Source organism: Typopeltis vanoorti, chromosome 7 (genome assembly GCF_054136105.1).
Source record: "Typopeltis vanoorti isolate ZY-2024b chromosome 7, IOZ_Tvanoo_1.0, whole genome shotgun sequence".
In the NCBI taxonomy this organism is placed as follows: Eukaryota; Metazoa; Arthropoda; class Arachnida; order Uropygi; family Thelyphonidae; genus Typopeltis; species Typopeltis vanoorti.
In genome coordinates, this window is record NC_143555.1 from 34,856,859 (window position 1) to 34,879,054 (window position 22,196).

A 22,196-nucleotide genomic window follows, 5' to 3' on the forward strand; every position below is an offset into this window, starting at 1 on the left:
ATCACCTATTCAACATTATGTTGGATTAGCCTTCCTACAGTTATTTACTGAACTACCGATTGTATACAACAGCTATTTATTTGTTAGTTATTTACACTTTGCAAACAAATCTCTTTTCCTCTCCTTGTAAGTTTTTTTTTTTTTTAAAAATTACACCATTAAATTCACTAATATATGTCTTAGAATTCACAGGATCTCATGCTTTCTGCTCCACCCAGCAACTTACAGAACACATACATATATCACAAATGTTAATTATTATTATTACCCCAAGACGTCATGTAGTCAAAGACTCATGTAGGAGGTCCTTTTACCACACACAAACAGCTCATCATACAGTGTCTTGAACACATTCAAACTCCTTGCACACACCACACACTCAGGCAAGGCATTCCAATCATTTACAACTCTGCATGAAAAAAACCCTTCCTCTCACTCCCCTACTCACACCTTCTTTATACAATTTAAAAGGATGACCTCTGGTTCCCCCCGATCTCCCACTATTTTCTGTAAAACTCTCCAGCATTGATCCTATAACAACTCCTTACCAACTTATAGGTCTCTATCATATCTCCCCCCTCTTCTTCCTATCCACCAGACTGCAAATTACATCTGAATCTTTCCTCATACTCGACATTTCAGAGGTCAGAAACTACCTTAGTCAGTCACCTTTGGACCTCCCTTCCAACATCTCTTCATCCTTCTGAAAACCAGGTGACCAAATCTGGGTACAATAGTCCATGTGTGGCCTAATCAAAACCTTATACAATGGAACCAGAATCTCCCTGCTTCTATATGTCAGTGTCCTCATTCCCAGAAGCCTTTGTGTTGTCTTCACAATTTTGGCTATGTGTCCCCTAAATTTCAGATCCTTATCCACTATCACTCCCAGATCTGTTATTTCTTCCACCTCCAACAATATATCCTCACCAAGCATAAATTCTGCATCCCATCTTTGTTTTTTAACTTTTAAAACCTTACATTTTGCAACATTGAACTCACATCCCCATTTCTGTGCCCAATCATTCAATTTATTCAAGTCTTCTTGTAAGGCCACAACATCTTCACTACTCTTCATTTTTCGTCCCAACTTTGCATCATTTGCAAACAACGGAATATCTCCATCCAAATCTTCAGCAATATCATTAATATACAAGTTAAACAGTAATGGCCCTAAAACAGACCCCAGAGGCACTCCACTAGTGACTTTCCTTTTCCTGGATATCGCTCCCCCATACACAACTTGTTGATACCTATCAGATAGCCAGTCTCCAATCCAATATCCAACCCCATCTGCTCTAATTTGACTATCAATTTATCATGAGGTTCTCTATCAAAAGCCTTTGTGAAATCTAAGTATATTACTGTGTATCCTTCTCCTCTGTTCAAGGAAGCAGTCACTTTATTGTAATAAGTAAGTAGATTACTAAAACATGACCTCCCTTTAGCAAATCAATGCTGTCCATCAAAGATAATACAATTGTTGTCAACCCAACTCTGGATTCTAATTCTCACAAGTTTCTCCAACAACTTAATCACAACACCTGACACACAGATAGGCCTATAGTTTGATGCTTGAGTTCGATTACCTCCTTTATGAAGTGGCACAATCTTGTCCTCCTTCCACTCCTTAGGAACTTAACCAAGTGTAAGACTCGTATTAAAAAATATGTCAAGGCAGGTGTCAACTCCCTGGCACATTCCTTCAGAATATATGGTGATATATTATCAAATCCCACAGCCTTATTAACATCTAGTTTACTCAACTCCCCAAACACCTCTTGCTCACTTACAGTCAGTCTCTCCTCCCATCATCAACTGCTCTCAATCTCTCCATGAAGTCACATTCACAAAATTGAAAGACCTTTATGAACTGCTCATTAAGTATCTCTACCACACATTCTGCAACAGATGTCTTTATACCATTTTCTCCTATCAGTGCCATCCTTCTATAATCATTCTTTCTTTTGCTGGCTACATATCGAAAGAGCTCCTTAGGATTCTTTTTGGCTTTATTAGCTAACTGCTGCTCATACCTCTCTTTAGCTACCCTCACCAACCAAGTCACCCTCCTTGCCTGGTCTTTGTAGACCTCATGGAATTGGTTATTTCCACTTTTCTTATGCTGCCTCCACAATGCTCTTTTTTCTCTGTATCGCATGCTTAATCTCTTTATTCATCCATCTCACACCTATCTTATTTAACCTTCTCACCCTTGGAATACATTTAGACATTGCATCTACTAGATAGTTTTTGAAAATCCCCAAGCCACACTGATCTCTTTTTTCCAGCTAACTCTGCAAGCTGTCTCCTGAGCTCTTCATCACCCTCCTTGTAGTTCCACATATACCCTTTTCTCACAGAGGCCCTCACACAGTTGGCAACCACCCAGGTAATCACCTCATGGTCACTCTCACCAATTGGTGGATGATTTGACGCCTCATTTATAATTACATCCTCTGATGAGATGACCAAATCCAACCGTCAATCCTCGCGTGACCTCTGTTACATACTGTCTGAGGCAGTTATCCCCCCAAAACTGAAGAAACTCATTTTCTTTACTTCCAGTAGCTATCTTATCATTCCAGTCTATATTGCCATAATTGAAATCACCCATAATGATTACCCTTTTCTTATTTGCTTGGCTAATTTGAGTTTACATTTCATTATCACCACTATCCACAATACCTGGTCTATAACAACATCCAACGAAGTATTTGATTCCATTCACCTCTATTGCACACCATACTGCCTCAAAACCACTGGCACTATTTCCCCTCTTGCATCTCTACTTTGTATGGACATAACTCTTTTTCTATCATTAATAGCACTTCCCTTTTTACTCCTTCTATCCTCACGAAACACATCATACCCTTCCATCTCTATTCCTGTCAGGATGTCGTCCTCTTCCAACCATGTCTCATTCATTCCGACAATCTTTGGGTGAACAGACAATTAGTGCAACCATTTCATCTGCCTTGTTTCTTATACTTGCAGCATTTGTATACAAACACAACAGCTCATTTCTGGATCTACAGCTAGTTCCACTGATACCACTCACTTGATGTGATCTCTCAATGCTTGACTGGGGCCATTTCCCTTTCTGCTTATTCATTTTGAAACCCTTTTCAATTCCAACTGTTTCCTCTTGATCACAGGTCATCCTGTGATCAAGAGGAAATTTGATCCTCTTGATTAAATTTTCTCTTTTGATCAAGAGGATCAAAAGGGGATTTTTCCTGTCTACACATGCCCTCACCTTCTCTCGGAGCATCCATCTTTCTCAACGCTGTGTACCCCTGTCCCCCTGAGCCTCCCTGTTTCCCTGCTCCTCTTGCACACTCATTCTCTCATTTTCTATACTCATACCGCTCACTTCCTCGTTCATAACCACCTCTTCAATCTCTCCTATCTTACTCTCCTTCTCTTCCACATCACTTCCCGCTTGATCTGATTCATTCTCTCACTCTACTCACTTCTCTACCTTCCAGCAGCAGTCTCTCCAAGCGACTCACACCATAACCACTCAAATGCAGTCCATCGCTCCAATATAGTTCACTTCGTTCTTCAAACTCATTCCATACATCAACAAACTGTACTCCCGTCTCTTCACACATTTCAGCCAGCATATCATTCATAATCCTTGCTCTTTGCCTCATCTCAATTATTAATAATTCATTGGCCACTTGTCACACTCTCACGTCTTATTAATGAAGATTCACATATTTAATAAGTCTTTTCATTTAAGTTAAGGGGATAAAAATCCCTTCTTGTTTTTTCAGCCAGTACTGGCTGAAAAAACAAGAAGGGATTTTTATCCCCTTAACTTATATCAACCTCGCCAGAAAAAAAAAAATAGCCTTTTGGCTTTTCATCTTAGTTATACTATATACTATGTTATAATGTAATATAGTGACACACCTTTCGGTCAATCGTATAGCAAAAGTATGTAAGCTTTCTTCACTTAAACTCTGATATTAACTAGGTCTAGCTGCTCACTGATGAGACCTCAAAAAAGGTTGAAACCGGTCTGGGTAGTGACCTCTCCTCATAATGTAAAACAGTACTACATCTCTTAAGAGCTGTTTTTACATTATGAGAAAATATCAAGAACAGTGAGGAAGCTTGCTTCACCTTTGCAACGAGTTGCCGTGGTGTGGCACTACCAAGTGGTCACTTACGCTTGGATACGCTGACAGTTCGTCGGCATGAAACGTTACAGATCGTAGTGTTCGATCTTAGTTTCGCTTACTGGCTGAAAAAACAAGAAGGGATTTTTATCCCCTTAACTTATATCAACCTCGCCAGAAAAAAAAAAAATAGCCTTTTGGCTTTTCATCAAGTCTTTTCATTATTGTTTTCTAATACATCCTAAAACAAACACATTGTCCCTCCCCCCAATGCAGATTTGATTACAACTAAAGAACCATCACGATACGTAGTGTGTCCACTGAACTGCAAACGCAAAAAAATTTCTCTGGGACATAATGTTTTCTCTCACCCTGTCAGATATGGTGAGAGCCATGATCACCTTGACATGAGCATGTTAAGTAAAGCATTCCACAGCATGTTGCTCAAAAGTTTTCATATAAAAGTTAGCAATAGGAGCAGATAGAGGAGAGTCCATATGTTAATAATGGTTTTGTTATCTGGCCACACAGCTCCCAAAGTTTAAACACCTTCCTTAGCCTAAGGAAACTGAAAACCAAAACTCACTTCCTTTTCTGTGTACATTTGTCACATGTCTTTCCTCAAGCAAGTCTATCCTTCACTCTTTATCTACTGCAAGCAAAGTATCTATGTACATGCAAACTCTAACCACCACCCTTCACAAAAATTTTGGCCCACTGATTTTTTCTAAATAGCCTCTTAAGCAAGAATTACAAATTATTAGCAATCCATTTATAAAGAATGGATACAGTGAAAATACCATTAATAAAATTCTTCACAAAACTACACTTAAATGAAATAATATAGATTATAGTACAACCATAGTTATTCCATCATGAAAGGTATTTCATATAATACACCATTACAATCTTAATGGTGCTTTTAACTAGACTACATAGACCAGTGGCAGCCCGTACATAAGTACTGCGACACTGCAGCACCCTCAAGGAAAAAATGAAAAAATTAAATTTTGTTTGTGTTTATAAATAATAATAATGCTTAAAACATTATATAAATGCAATACAACCTGTTAAAGGTTACAGCTTATGTTTCGACAGTGATTGAATAGTTAATAATTGCAATTGTTCGATTAACACTTTAGATTACGAAACAGATCTAACGCAGTGTCAGAATTATCACATTATATCATGTTCAACCAATCGCAGCCAGATTCGGCGATATTTGTTTGTGCTTCTCATTGCACGTAGCTAGTGAATCTGACACTGCTCTTTGGGAAGCGCATGCTTGCCCATGTTATTCTTTATTGGTGCGTGTTCGTGGTGATGGTGAACTATTTTTTGCAAATCTTATTTTATTCTGTTAAAATAACATATAATTATTTATTTATTATAGATACAGGGCTGAATTATGATGAATATCACTGTTGAAAATATGAAAAGAATTATATTTTTTCAATTACCGTTACACGAAACAAATGCACTGTGATCTAACGCACTATAAGAATGATCGTGCAAATTGCAGCTAGACTTGCCGATATTCGTTTATGCTTGACACTGCTCGTTTGGGCAATGTATCGATGCTTGCGTTCGTGTATCAATGCGCGTTATTTCTGTGAGATATGAAACTTTTGTTATTGATGTTTGTAAGTGGTGAGGATGAAATATTTTCAATAAAGCAATTTTTTAACATGTAAATTTATTTATTAATAAATTGGTTACTGATTAGGAAAAAAAGATTTTTTTAAAAAATTTTATTTTGTATATGCAGCACCCCCTACTTAAAATTTTCATCGACCGCCACTGACGTAGACTATGGGTGAAGAAGACAAGAGACAAGGTAGGAGATTAATAATAATGTAATCTTAATTATGTAATGCCCTCACAATAGCCTGAACGCTCTTGAGGATGCACATCAGGAAATTGATAATGATGATGATTTTTTCTGTTTCACAGTAGTTAAACTTTTCTATTGAGTAAAATTAAAATCCTGAGCTGCTGGTGAGTGATGTACCCACTTTCAGCTTGGGCTGCCTTGGAAAACTTGTCTTAGTTTGGTCTGTAGAGGTGGTAAGGAAGGCTGGTTAGAGTGGACATTCAAGAGAAAGAATACTACTCTTCAGGCTGGATTGAAAACAGCTTTCAAAGAATGAAAGTCAGAGAGGTTAAAGTGATTTGCAGGATTCAGAAAAGTGACTTGAGAATGAAGAAATTTAGACACAGAGGCTTGGTGGCTTAGAATAAAAGGTCAGGTTTCAATGACAGTTGAAATGGCCTGATAGATTAGAATGCTCAATCCAAATATTGTGCAAAAAAGAAACATGCTTGAAAATATACAATACTTTAGCAGTACATAATTATTATATGGCAGTGAAATTTGGGTAATAACCAAACAAGCCAAAGAAAGAATAAAAACGAATGAGATGAAATTCATGAGAACTGCAAAATACACATTATTAGACAAAAAACGGATGAAGATATTTTATAAGAACTAAAATTAATATCAATAGAAGAAAAACTAAACAATTACCAACAAAACTGGATAGAAGATGTAAACCAAATGGCCAACACTCAATATCCTAAGCCATAGATGGCAAACCTATGGCACGTCCGAGAATTTTGCTGGCACATCAGCGATTTACAGGTTTCCTTATATATGCTTATAAATTATTCAACCCTTTTCTTTTTTTTTTAACTGTTACAATGTACAAGTTAAATTTTGTTTTACACGAGAGAGCAGTTACAAAGACGTGCATATGACTGGAGCAATATTAACAAAAGATCACGCGACCCAAAGACAAAGGCAACCGACAATTGTTGAGCTGAAATGCTAAATCTCTTCAACCAAATTCCATAACATCTGAAATTGTCATAACAATATTCACTATATATTTTTTAGTTTTAACACATTCACGACGGGGTAACATTTATTGTTCAGACAGAACTTCTCATTACCAGCAGGCTCAACGCACACAAAGTTTCAAGCAAAGGTTGAAACTTTGTGCGAGTTGAGTCCACCGTTCATGTAATTGAAAAATTGGATGACAGTTTTAGTTAGATACTGTGTTTCTGGTGCAACATATGGTTTTGCTCAAGTCTATACAGCATAGTTTCTGTGGGGGGGGGGGATGTGATTCATTAGTTAGTACCGTTTTTATTCCAGCAGTGTAATTGCACTATTTGTTGAGAAATATGTTACACAGACTGCAAAAGGCTCTATACCTTATTCAGGGATACAAAAAAAACTACTTGTATTTCTTGCATCTGCAGTAATTACAGAATATGTATTACTGCAGTAATACAGCAGTAATGGCTGTTGTTAACCACAGGGGAGCGAGTTACTATCGCCTCGACATGAACGTGTTTAAACATTTTTCGTGTGTGAGGTATACGCAAAACTTTTTAATGTCTTTTTTTCATAAAGTAAAATCAGGGGTGTGAGTTATATGTGAGGGCCAGTTATATTTGAGTAAATACAGTAAGCATTTTGCCAACAAGTTGACATCCTTCTGCTGCTTCCCCTGCTCAGCTGACTTCTATGGTGAGTTACAATGCATAAAATATTTTTCTCACTACTGTTTTTTTTTAAACCGACACCATTAAAATCAATTTAATAATACAATAATTAATTTTAACCGAATAATTATTATAAATAAAATAAAATATTATTTATAAAATATTATAAATAAATAAATATATATATATATATATATATATATTATAAATAAATTAATTAAGTTAGATTAATTTTTTATTAATTTTTCCCCTATTAAAAACTGCCCGGCACGTCAGTAATTCAATTTGTGAATTTTTGGTACACACACACACAAAATGGTTTGCTACCACTGTCCTAAGCAATTAATAAAATATAAACCAATTGGATAGAGAAGCCTAGGTAGACCTCAAAGGAGGATATTAGATGGATAATGAGACTGGAACAGACAAGTATGGTTTATATCTGCAATTAGCGTTATGATGATGATGATGAAGTAAAATTATTTCAGACAGGACTAAAGGTCTTTGGATGCTACAAAGAAGAGACTTTTCATGAGTGAGTACACACATTGTCAGTGTGGTGAGAAATGATACTCATAAATCGAATATTTTAAGTTTCAAACAAGTTTTTTTTCAAACAGGCATCAGTATCTCACTCAATAACAGTGATTTGAATGAAGGCCTGCAACATACCTGGGTTTGAATTCTATCTAGGATATTAAGAACCTTTATAGTTTGTAACAGTTAGGTAGCTGGTATCATACAGAGATGGCAGGGTTTTCATCTCCAATGATAAACTGTTCAGAACAACTGCCGGGCACTGGTGACCATACAGACAGGATTAACTGCCCTTTAAGATAATTAGATTTCTATCAAAGCCAAGTTATCATGCAATAACATGCCACTGAGCATACCTTGTAAGAGGAAGATGAGATCAGTGTTTCAAAAGTATTTTGAATTACTCTTCAAAAGTAATTGTTATGTGTTGGAAGTTTTTTTTGCACTTGGTTAGACTATAATAAATTCAATTTAATCCTTTATCCAAGTGTAAGCAAACAAAGTTTGCACCTGAAGTATCTTCAAGACTGAGGCAATTCTTGGTAAAGGTGGACCAAGCTCTCATCACTACTTGTCTTAGTATCTCCTATAATGCAAAGCACACCTCCTTGCAGACATGTATAATGCTATGCATTAAGGGAAGGGCTACTACCCAGACCAGTTTGGACCTTTATTGAATGTTCAAGTACAGGTCAAACTCCAAAAACTCAGCATTGTTCCCCTCAGTAACAGGCTCACCCCAACACCGAGCAGAGCCACTCATTTGCTCATATCTCATCTGAGGGGGTAACAGCAACAGCCGTGCCTCAGTTAACTTCACAGGTTACAGCACTGCCATTCATTACCCCCACCCAGGACCTGGGTGACAGCAATAGCCAAGCCTCAGTTAAAACTTCATGGGCTACAGCATTGCCATTCATCACTCAAGCTTCCAATCGGTTTCGACCTTTATAGAGGTCTTGTCAGTGGGAGTCAGACCCAGAGGTGGTGATCCTAAGGTGGAAGCAAGCAATGGAGAGGTCACATTTACCTATAGGAGTTGCCAAAAGGTGTCTCACCTTATTATTATTAAATTACTCTGGATTTAGAGAAAGATGTTGGAAGTTTTTTTTGCACTTGGTTAGGCTATAATAAATTCAGTTTAATCCTTTATCCAAGTGTAAGCAAACAAAGTTTGCACCTGAAGTATCTTCAGGAGTGAGGCAACTCGTGGTAAAGGTGGACCAAGCTCTAATCACTACTTCTCTTAGTATCTCCCATAATGCAAAGCACATCTCCTTGCAGACATGAATAATGCTATGCATTAAGGGAAGGGCCACTACCCAGACCAGTTTCGATCTTTATTGAAGTCTCATCAGTGGGAGCCAGACCCAGAGGTGGTGATCCTAAGATAGAAGCACTGACGAGACCTCAATAAAGGTCAAAACTGGCCTGGGTAGTCGCTCCTCCCTTAATGCATAGCATTATACATGTCTGCAAGGAGATGTGCTTTGCATTATGGGAGATACTAAGACAAGTAGTGATGAGAGCGTGGTTCAACTTTAACACGAGTTGCCTCAGTCTTGAAGATACTTCAGGTGCAAACTTTGTTTGCTTACACTTGGATAAAGGATTAAACTGAATTTATTATAATTGTTATCTGGTTTATGTCTTTTGTATAAAAATAGATAACAATTTAAGTAAAAAGTATTTACTTAATTATATTTCTGATAGTTATGCTGTGAACTTGTTAAAAAGCTTACCAGAATGTAGTAAAAGAAGAAAGCTAAATGCTTGTAGCTTTCTTTTTCCACACTGTGGTAAACTTTTACAAACACAAACAAAGAATAATACTTATTTTCATACCTAACTACATATGGTATGAATTCTTCATTAATATTATAGATACAATACCAATCAAATAACTGCCAACTTACTAGCAAATGTTTGTATACTCTGGATTTTATTTAATTCCAAGTTGATCATTTACAATCTTTCCTTATGTGATTTGCTTCAAATTAAGCAGGTTTAATGCATAAACATTTGAAAACTTTTTTTTTGTTTTTGAAGCAAATCTTTGTGATTTGCTTCAAATTAAGCAGGTTTAATGCACAAACATTTGAAAACTTTTTTTTTTTTTCACTGCTTAAAACTGAATAATTTTAAATACCTTCAGCAGCTATCTGTATTCCTTGAAGTGAAACCATTTCATGATGGGGTCGTTCTTCAATAGGTATTGCCTCTCCAGACTCAAGTGTCAAGTCAATTGTGTTGCATGGCGATGCTACGTAGAAAGGAATTCTATGATATTTGGCACAAACAGCAATTTGAAAAGTTCCTATTTTATTAGCTGTATCTCCATTAGCAACAACTCTGTCAGCTCCAACAATGACAGCTGATATTTCAATAGTGTTCATCAGAGCGGCTACCATACTGTCACAAATCAAAGTGGCAGGAATCTGATCATGTACCAATTCATAAGCTGTCAATCTGGCACCTTGATTATAAGGTCGGGTTTCAGTACAGTAGACATGATTTAGTTTTCCAAGCTTATGAAGGGAACGTATAACTCCTATGAAATAAAAACAGAATAAATTTCATTTAATAGTTTTAAAAATTATATGCAAGCAAGCTCTATGGAATTAGATTAAAATTTATCAAGTAAATATAACACTTCTTACATTTAACGCAACCAGCTAAAAATTGTAAATTTTTATACTGATATGGCATACTTGCAACTTATTGGTGAACCATGAAGTGTTGACTTTGAGGATTAGTAGGAATGCAGAGGTATCAAAAGAAGGAAATCATGTAAATTACAAGGCAGGTGACTACCATAGACATAGAAACCATGCAATGGATGAAAGAATTTAAAGGAAGAGGGATCACTAGCGCATGGGAGATACTTAAGAAAAAAAATTACAGATTGTATACTTCAAGTGAAGACGATAAAGCAATTCGGAGTCAAATGGATGAAAAAAATCAATAAAAAGGGAACTGAAGAAGAAAAAGAGATTATGGAAGGTATATAAAGAGAGTGCTGTAGGTTATATATTTAGTTTAATCCTTTATCAAAGTGTAAGCAAACAAAGTTTATGCCTGAAGTATCTTCAGGACTGGGGCAACTTGGGGCAAAGGTGGACTAAGTTTCATCACTTTCCTTAGTATCCCACAATGCAAAGTAAATCATCTCCTTGTGGACATGTATACTGCTATGCATTATGGGAAGGGTCACTACCCATACTGGTTTCGAGCTTTATTGAGGTCTCTTCAGTGGAAGCCAGACCCAGAGGTGAGATCTGGGTTGAAGCAATGCAGAACTCATATTTCCATATGCCAGCTGCCAAAAGGTGCCACACCTTATTATTAAATTACTCTGGATTAGAGAAAGGCCTTGGAAGTTTTTATCCACTTGGTTAGACTATAAATTATATATTTAGTTTAATCCTTTATCCAAGTGTAAGCAAACAAGTTTGTATCTGAAGTATCTTCAAGACTGGGGCAACTCGTGGCAAAGATAAGTCCACCTTTGCCACGAGTTGTCCCAGTCCTGAAGATACTTCAGGCACAAACTTTGTTTGCTTACACTTGGATAAAGAATTAAACTAAACATATAATTTATAGTCTAACCAAGTGGGGAAAAACTTCCAACAGAGTGCTGTAGGGCAGTTGCATAAGGAATATAAGTCTCAGAATAGCAAAATGACTAGTATTGTAAGGAGAGAAAAATTAGAATATGAAGGGAGAATGGGACTGCAATCCAAGAAGTGTTTTGCAATGTGGTAAGCAGGATAAAAAAAATGATAGTGGAGGAATTATCTTGCAGGATGGAGATGGGAATTAGGTGTCCAAAGCAGAACACATATTTGAGCCATTTAATGATCACTTTATTAGAGAGTTCCATCTTGGTACTACAGGCACTATTACTGGTGCTAATCTGGTACTGGTCCTATTCTTATAAGGATAATGAGTGGTGAAGTGTTAAAAGTAAATGAAGAGGATGTATTCTGAACACAACATACACTAAGTGTCAATAAGGTAAGAGGAACAAGAACAAGAGGCCATCCCTGAAAGCTGCAAAAGGAAGTGTTGAGTAAAAGGGTAAGTAGTGAGTTTTTTGCACGGAGAGTGGTAGGAGCATGGAATGCATTGCCTGAGAGGGTGGCGAACATGCAGACTGTGGATGATTTTAAAGAGTGGCATGACAGACTTTATGTTCACCAATATTGACCTCCGGAGAAGAGTATTGTAACTGTATAGGGATCAAGAAAATAATAATAATAAATAGTAATAATAATTTTTCTTAATGAAACAATCTTATGTCTATTATCCAAAGTTTATGTTTATTTCTTAGTTATATAAACTGAACTTCATAATGGACTAATTATTTCAAATGAATGGAATTTGTGCAATCTTCATACAGCTAATTTAGTGTTTTGACTAATTTCTTTCTTATTTCATGTAAATTTATTCAGCTGACTTCCTACTATACCAGCTTTACTAATTCTGTTGTCTGATTCCATATTTAATTTACCATCATCACTAAGAATCGTGCCTTAAACGGCTGAAATATTTTCCTTATTCTATAGGCTCTCCATTCACAATGCAATTGATATTTTTAATGCTTCTGCCAATTCTCGTTTGTCTTTGTATTGCTGATATTCATATCAGCAATACAAATTTTCTATCTGTACATTTTTTATGGCTAACTATTTTAAAAAATCACTCACCAAAGATGAATAATTTAGTCACCAATTTAAAACATTTTACAAAGTTATTTTTTTTAATGGCATACTAACTATTTCCATGTACACTATGTTCTAAATTCACCGCCAAAATTTATGTCATCTGCTAATTACATAGCATTTTGCTTGACGTTTCAACATTTCACCCTTCACATTAAGGTCATCATCTGGACTATACACATATATACAAAGAAATAAGCTGCACTACAATCTACATGGTGTGCTAAAGTTACTCGCCAAGCATTAAACTATTATTCTGACCTCTGTTGAAAATATTAATTTAATTATCCAATAGATAATAATAATAGCAGGACTCTAGCTTTGATATAATAAGGTTTTTTTTTTCACCAGAAGTCAGGCTAATAGTTGTAACAGTTGACCAGTAACTTTAGTATACCATGTAGATTGTAGTGAGCCTCAGTAGCTCAGTCAATATAGATGAAGCCCTTTGGTCGGAAAGATCTGGGTTCGATTTCCGTAAGTGATGTGAGGAACCTTCATCTAGTTTCTTTCGAAGAAAGGCGAGTTAGCCAGTCTCATGCGGAGGTAGGGTTTTTTTTTCACCTGGAAACGTGAGTTTTTCATTCCCCAGAACAGGTAAACCGGTCCCATGAACACACACAGATTACAGTCATGAATATCGCCCTTAAGGGATACAGCAGATGAGTGACAAACTGCATCAATTCGTCATAAGCACCTCATTAGGGGAAGGACTTAACCTGTCCTAAGGGATATATGAGAAGGATAGAATAATTAGATTGTAGTGCAGCTTATTTCTTTGTATACTCCAGATGATGACATTTATGTGAAGGTCAAAATGTCGAGTGATTATTTTGGTTTATATTAAACTGAGGTTTTACTTTAATGAGGTAGTTGTTTCCATAATTTCTAAAATGTTTGCTGGTCATACTTTGTGCCTCCTTTGCAATTGTTTTCCTTATTTATCTATTTTAAAGTATTTTCCCAACCTTAATCATGAGTAAAAGAATTAGTGAGCAAAAAAGTAGAAGTGTGAAAAAGATTCGAAAAGTAATTTCATTGGAAGAAAAACTTGAAATAAAGAAAAATTAACAAGGCGAGTCCAGAGCAAAGATAGGACAAGAACACGAAATGGGTGAATCAATTATATGAGCAATTTTAAGCAAAGCTGCTGAATATAAAGAGAAAGGTAAGGCTGCACCAAGTTTCTCATGCATGCAGACTACTCGAAATCAAAGTATTATAATGATGGAATTAGAGAGACTTCTTTCTACATGAATCGAATATTGTAACCAAAAACGGATCCCACTAATCAATGAAATTAAATCAAAAGTATTAAGTCTCTTTGCAACCTTGAAAGAAAGAGCTATCAATGATCAAAAGAAGAAAATTCCATACTAGTGCTGGGTGGTTTGAGCATTTCAAAAAGAGAAATTGCCTACATAATGTTAAAATTGCAGGCAAAGCTGCAAGTGCAGATAAGGAGGTGGGTGCAAACTTCTACACTATACAATGCAGCACCGCAAGACTTTTATACCACCATACTTGAGCATTTATGGTTAATATCATCTATTCCTGCTGCCTTTCCACATTTCAATTGATAGTTTTTTCTACTTCAAATATGGATATGTATTCCTGATAGCATGCGTGTTTTGTTTTTTTTACCATTGTGCTCTCGCCGATTGTTTTTTTTTTTAGCAATTTTATGAAATAATTATTCTATACATTAAGGATATCTTTTTTCCAGTTATCATATCACCTTTATCATCTGTAATTCCTTTTACAGCACTCTTTTCTCCATTTCTGAGCTTCTTCAACAACCTCCAGAATATTTTGTCACCTTCTTGATATTTATTTTCTATGTTCTTACCAGTTTTCCCATGACTTTTGTTTAGCTAGTTTTTCAGTGTTTAGCTTCCTTACATTTGTCTCTGTATACATTTGTCCCTGGTGAATAAATCAGCTTGTGCTGACTTATTTGCAAGGAACTTTCGATATGCTTTCTTCTTTATATATATATACACAGTCATACCCCGAAGTTATGCAGTAGGTGGGACCAACAAAAAGCGCGTAAGTCGAATTCGCATAACTCGGGGTATTATTTTGCATGTAATTTATATACACAAAGATACAAAATATTAGCTAATTGGGACCAAAGGTTTACAAAAACACTTACATTTTTTAAAAATATAATCGTAATTGTAGTTTTTCGTACATAAAAAAAAAAAAGAAAGTTATTTTGATGTTGATGGTTTCATAAAATCTAATAGATTCGTCTGACAGAATAATGTCTTTTTCTTGTCATGCAAAATTTCTTCATAGCAAGCTAATGATTTTTTTATTCCTTGCCTTGTGGCTACAATTCGTTAGAATCTATGTCCTCCAAAATCTGTAAACCTTTCTTTTATAACTGTTCTTACTGTGGATTCCTGTAGATTGAACTTCTTTGCTAGCTCACAAATTTTCATTCCGTCTTCAAAATCCTTAATAATGTTGAGTTTTGTTTTCAAAGTCAATGTTTTTCTTTTCTTGCTATCTGTAGAAGAATTGGACTTGCTTCTTTTGGATGACATTATTATTTTTTATGTGATAAAATTTTTATCAAGAACATAACATTAAACAATCGCAAGGTTTGTATACTATAAAAATCGCGTATGAATGGAGACCAAGTGAAACACGTCAGTGCTTGTTCACAGCATGTGCGACACTGGCGAATGCGGCAGGTGCAGAAAGATACAACTAGTGGTTAGGCATGAAGCGGGATGGGAATAAGTACATATAAGAACCTGCGTAACTTAACTCCGGATTCACGTAAGTCGGGGTATGACTGTATATTAGTCCCATACATAAGAGGTTACAAGCACCTCTATCACACAAGCTGAATTATTTGCCAAGAACTTTTGATATGCTTTCTTCTTTTCTTTCATTGCCTCTATGGCTGAATCAATGTGTTTTCTTCAGGGCTTACCAATGAATCTCCAAGGTTTGCTTCCTGTTCTCAAACTCTCATTTTTTCTTGAATAATGTTTGTGCATTTCAGTCTACAATTCACATTGAGCTGCTGAACTTTTATTAACTTTAAAACTTTCTTACATGTTCTTCTTTTCAATATGAAATTCAATTTTATCCTACTCAAGACTAAATTTCACTTCCAATTTCAAATCCTCTGTACACTCTGGTGTCCAGCACCAGGGAGAAAACATCACTATCAACAATAACATAGTTAATGAGTGTTTTCTTATTCCTTGCCTCTTCTCTCCATGTGAATTTGTGCACATTTTTATGTTGGACCATTGTATTAGTAATAACCAGTCTATGTCCTGAGCAGAAATCCAACAGGTATTTGCCATTTTTATTAGTTTTGCATTTTCCTTCAAATTTTCCCAAAATATTTCTGTATGTCTGACAATCATTTCCTACTTTGCTATTTAGATTCCAACAAGGACCAACTTTTCTTTTTTCACTGTGTCAGTTGCTTTGTCTAAAGCCTCAAAAAATTCCTCCAGTTTTACCTTAGTAGAATTTTCTGTGCAACCATAGGCACAAATAAGTCTTGTTGTCCAATTCCCCATTCTATTTGCCCACATCACTCTACTTGATATTGCCTACCATTCAAGAAGATTAGCCTTGTATTTAGTGTTAGATACTATAGCTACCCCTTTTCCCTGATTGTTATTGCCTGTATATTACATTTTATATTCATTGCTTATAAAGATCTCACCAATTTTTGTCTTTTTTTGTTTCAGTTGCACTTATTATATACTTATCCAATTCCTCAGCTAGCTCCATTTCTTTGCCATTCAGGCTTCTTATGCTGATAGTACCGATCATGAATTCTGGTAATGTTAAGTTGGGATGTGTTTCAGGATTTGTTCTATTAGCTGACTTTTCACTATTCTCCATGGTGAAAACAATAGGGATATTGTTTAACTAGGTGATGCCCCAGCCGGCATGAAATTCTGTTATTTGTACCATGATTTTACATTGTGATTTAAGCCAATAATAATACAATTTGGTCAGCTAAATCCCAAAAATTGCCAGCCCACCCTCATTCATTCACTAACCAGGTAACCTAACAGGGTGCACCACGAGAAGGTGAGGATTGGACATTAGGTCAGAAGCCCTGGTCGGTTCTCCACATTCCTTTAAAGGCTATGAGGAGATCTCCTCTCAGTTATACAGCTTTGACCCTTAAGCACCCCTTGATGTATGCATTAATTACTTCAAAAAATTGCTAAATGAAACAATATGACAGCACTGTAGTAAAAAACAATCAACAGGCATGAAATCTGAAACATTGAAAATATCAACTGCATTGTGAATGGAGAACCTATAGAACAAGTAAAATATTTCAGCTACTTAGGCATAATTCTTAGTGAAGATGATAAATTAAATATGGAAACAGACTACAGAATTATTACAGTGAGTGTGGTAGGAAGTCAGCTAAATAAATTTACATGAAATAAGAAAGAAATTAGTCAACACACCAAATTAGATGTATACAAGGCAGTGTTCAAACCAATTTTAACTTATGGATCTGAGGGCTGGGTCAGAAGTGAACCACTTGACCAAAGACTAGACACTGCAGATATGAGAGTCCTGAGAAAGATTAGGGGCATGAACAGATGGCATCGATGGCAATATCATATTAAAAATGAGGATATTAGGAAAGAACTTGACATTGTCAGCATCCAGGAATGTGTTAGCAGAGCTAATCTCAAGTGGTATGGTCACTTAAACAGAATGGGAGAGGAAAGGCTAGCAAAAGAAGTGTTCTCTGCCAGGTTGGTAGGAAAAAGACCCAGAAGAAGACCAAGATATAAGTGAATTGATACAGTAAAAAGTGCCCTGGAATATAGAAATATAAGATCTGACAATGTTGGAGTCTTGACAGGTAACAGATTGATTTGGAGGAAAATTGTAGATAGGAAGTTAGCAACGATGTAAGTTTTTCATGTAGTACTATCATATCCTGTACACCCCTTGAGGGTACATGGCTGGAATTTGACAATGTTGATGATGATAATATGATGGAATAAAGGTTTTACAGATACTACATTGAATAATCCAGAAGTAAATGGTCACAACGTTGAATCCCAAATGGTTGGATTAAGATAAAAATTTATAAAATTTGTATCTTAATCCATCATGCAAAATTTATAAAAAAGGAAACAAAAACTGGATGTTATTATTATTACTGAAGAATTTCTGTACAAAGCATTCCAGCAAAGATTTATTATCATTACTACTGTTATTACACCCTCCATGGAGTCAGCATACTCATCATGGGACATTCATTTAACTGACAACATATTTATCATACCAAATCTTAAAATCCTTAACACTCCCTGCTTTAACAACATATTTAGTAATGTGTTCCATTCACTCAATTATACATGTAAAAAAATCCTCACCTTCACCACACTCTTATATAATTTTCAGGGATGGTCTTTGTTTCTTCCCCTCTTGCCTTTCACTCTTGTTTCTTTATAATCTCATCTGGATTAATCTAAAAAAAACTGCTCACTAACTTAAACATCTCTATCACACTTCATTTCCTCTTATCTGCCAAACGCTGCAATCCACATTTCTTCAATCTCTTTCCATAGCCAGAATTAGTTGCTCTTCTCTGGACACTCTCCAATGTTTTCCCATCATAATGAAAACCAGATGACCAAATCTGAGCACAATAGTTCAAGTGTGGTCTGGCAGTGTTTTATATGGTGGCACAACAACCATATTATCCCTATATGTTAGTGTCCTTTTTATCATAGCACCACTACATGTTGTTGTCTTTTCAAAACTTGCAGTATGCCCTCTTAACTTCAGTCTGCTGTAAAACCATTACTCCCAAAGTCAAATCTCATTCACTTTCTGCAGCAGTACCATCAATATGGTATACAGCTGTATATTTCAGCACTCCAAAATGCAACATCTTGCACTTATTAATATTAAAACTACAACTCCACTCCTTTGTCCAAGTCAAAAGTCTACTCAAATCTTCTTGAAGGTTTCATATTAAGATACAAATTATAAGTACACCAGTAGTGCTACTTATAATTTGTATCATCAGCAAACAACTGAAGATGTCCCTGTCAGCGTACATGATATATTATTTACAAGTTAACCGTAGGACCCAAGAATGGATCCCTGGGGAATGATACTGGTTACTCTCTTTTTTGAGACACTGCTCCATCATACACAGCTTGCTGGTATTGCATATATTCATGCAATAGGCAAAAAATTAAAAGTGTTGAAGAAAAAACATGTGAAGAAAAGTTTGTTTTATGCAAATATGAATTATTGAGAAACCATAAGAACATACTAAAGATTTCTGTTTAGGCTTTGTTTATCCTGAAATACTATATGATAAGGTACAAAGGGAAAATTATTCAAAACATGAATCATCATGGTGTAAATGGAACCATACACAATGATTATATAATTAGTTGGCTTGAATGAATAGATATCATTTCTGCACTCAGACTAATAAGCTGTGGAAACAAATTGTGGTGTGCATCTTTAAGCATGTATTTTAGGTGGCAGACAATTTTAATTGATGAGTAGAAGATTACTACCATCCTTTTATTAGAGGCCCAAAGTGGCTTGAAAAACTACCACCTTTTGTCTCTAGAAAAAGGTTCCTTACTAAATTATGTACTGTATTATATAATCTAGGTGTGCACTCCCTGTACTAAAATGTTTGAAAAGTTTATAGCCTGTTTTGGGAGAGATTTTTTTTTTTTGGAGGAGGAGAGGGATCAGCACTTAGATTTGAATAATGGTTTTGTATAAAATCAAATCAAGAGGAAAAAGATTTATTGTTAAATTAGGCTGTAAGGTAGGGTAATGCATTAAATTTAACATTCAAATAAAAGATATCAAGTTTAGTTCTCCCCTTTATGAAAATGGCATTATCCTCTTAGATGAATTCTGTTACTGATCTTCAAGAGTTTTTAGCAAAATTAAATAAATGCTGACAAATTTCATATAAAAATCAGCGATAAATAGACTAACACTAAAAAAATAAGCAGAAAAGCAAAACAAAACAAAAAAAAGTCTGCATTCAGAATACCTGCTCAGCCTGGTTGGCAGAGTGAATAGCATCACTGTTCTCTAGAAGGCTGTGGAGGGGGAAAAAAAGCTACTATGAATTCGATTCAAACTATTGACCACACAGTTGATTTCAGTGAGTTAGTCAAAATGGCAGAAGTAAACTAAGGGATTTCCTCTCAAGAATAACTAAGGCTTATTCCCGAAAATGAGCAAAATCAACCACAGAAGAGCAATATCTGACAATGACATTGTCATAATGCTGGTTAATAGCTCTCAGAGGGCGAGGTTATAATCTGACATGTTAGGAGTAGCAATTTAAAAAAAAAAAAAAAAAAAGGTTTTTACTTTAAATTTATGGGGAATCTAAGATAAATAGAGCACACAGTATGTGGGTAGTTTGCACTTACAGAAGTTGTATATAAACTTAATAATATTTTAATATAGTTTGTTAGCATTCTTTGTGCAGTGTTTAAATAATGGTGGTGGCAGCAATTCAGTTTGCCAATGGCTTATCTCCGAGTCCAACACCACTACATTTTATGCAGCATACTACAGGATTTTGAGGTATGCGGTGCTCGTGGCAGGTGAGAGACCAGGAAGTCCATGTCTGAGTAAAATGTAGAAAATGGAAAGAACTTTGTGATTAAGAAATTAGCATAACAGACATTGGCAGTTACGTCAGAAATGGATGAAAGAGAGACAAGGGGTGTGATTGAGGGTGAGAAAAATGAGTGCAAGTGAATGAGAATAATGTAATGATGAATCCGGAGTCTGGTGGGAATAATGATAGTTATAAAGACATTGACAATGCACTGATTATTCTTTATACTAATGTCAGAAGTATCCAAAATAAAGCAGATGAATTAGTGACACTGATAGTATCAGCCTGTACAAAGATTATTGGGATCACTGAGACATAGTTAATGGAAGATGATATACTGACAGGAATAGAATTAGCATGGTAGAGAATTTTTCAGCAGGATAAGAAGGGCAAACACAGTGTAATGCTACTTATGATTAGTGATTGATGTGTTGTGTCCTCTCAGATTTAAGAATTTGGAGAGAATAGCACTAATGGTTTTGAAAGCATATGGTCTGAGATGGAGGTGGTCAGGACTAGATATTCAGTAGGGGTGTTGCTATAAGCCAGGGAGCACAGAGGGTAAAGAGCAGATATTTAGGCAATTGAGCTCAGTGGGTTAAGAAAAGAATGATTGTAAGGAAGATTTTAACTATGACAGTGAAGACAAAATTGCATATAGTAGTAAGGGATATTCCCTTACTACTATATAGGAAGTGTAGTTGGTTTGAAAGATGGTGTTGATTGGGAGGATGAATGTCGAGTAAGAGCAGATAGTGTGCAGAGAGAGACAGATGCACTGAAAAAAGTGGAATGTATGAGGAACTAGTTAAGAAGCATGAAAGAAGAGATTATGGAGACTGTAAACAATGAATGCAAAGAAAATCAAAGTAAGAGTGAGAGAGAGTTATGGGAATAATAAAAGGGGAGAGACTAGGAGAACCAGTGGACGAGAGTGATATCTGATAATGACATCATCATGCTGGTTAATATCTGCCAGAGGAGAAGAAAGGTGAGATAGTGAAACAACCAGGGATGGAGAAATGATAACAGGATGGCAGGTAAGTGGGAGAATAAGGAGAGAGTGAGGGATATAGATAAGCAAGGAAGGAACAGTTAGAGGAGTAACGTATGGAGATTCCATGGTGCGCAAGATAGAATACCAGAGGAGTGTTTGCCTAGAGGAATGATATCCTCTTATCTAGGGCTTGGATTATGTGGATTCTTGGAGGGCATTTGCGGAACTGCCCAAACTGATTTCTAAGATTATTATAATCTTAAAAATTATTATAATCAACTGCCTTATAATTCCACAGACATGCACTTCTTTTGGATACTTCTGCATATCTATTCATATTCCAAGTCAAAATCACATATCACTCTCTACAACTGAGGGGCATAGATGCCATTTCAATTATCTCATGCTATGACCAAATCCCAAACTCTTGAACTTCGTGTTGCTTCTGTAACATGTTGCCTAAGACATCTGTCCTTCAAGAACTCTAGAAATTCCATTCCCTTACTACTATATGCAATTTCCTCTTCCTAATTTATACTGCTATAGTTAAAATCTTCCATAACAATCATTCATTTTTGCACCTGCCAAGCTCAACTGACTAAATATCTGTTCTTTACCCTCTGTGCACCCTGGCTTATAGCAATCCCCACTAAATATCT

At 35.9% G+C, this 22,196-nt stretch overlaps 1 protein-coding gene across 2 annotated transcripts in view; it reads right to left on the reverse strand.

Moving 5' to 3' along the window:
• LOC150104577 (methylthioribose-1-phosphate isomerase) overlaps positions 1-22,196 on the reverse strand; it is a 147,141-nt gene that overhangs the window by 61,878 nt on the left and 63,067 nt on the right. For both annotated transcript variants that reach the window (XM_090395789.1, XM_090395790.1), the window contains exon 5: positions 10,330-10,731. In XM_090395789.1, the coding sequence (XP_090251915.1) occupies positions 10,330-10,731 (402 nt within the window). The remainder of the gene's footprint in view (positions 1-10,329; positions 10,732-22,196) is intronic.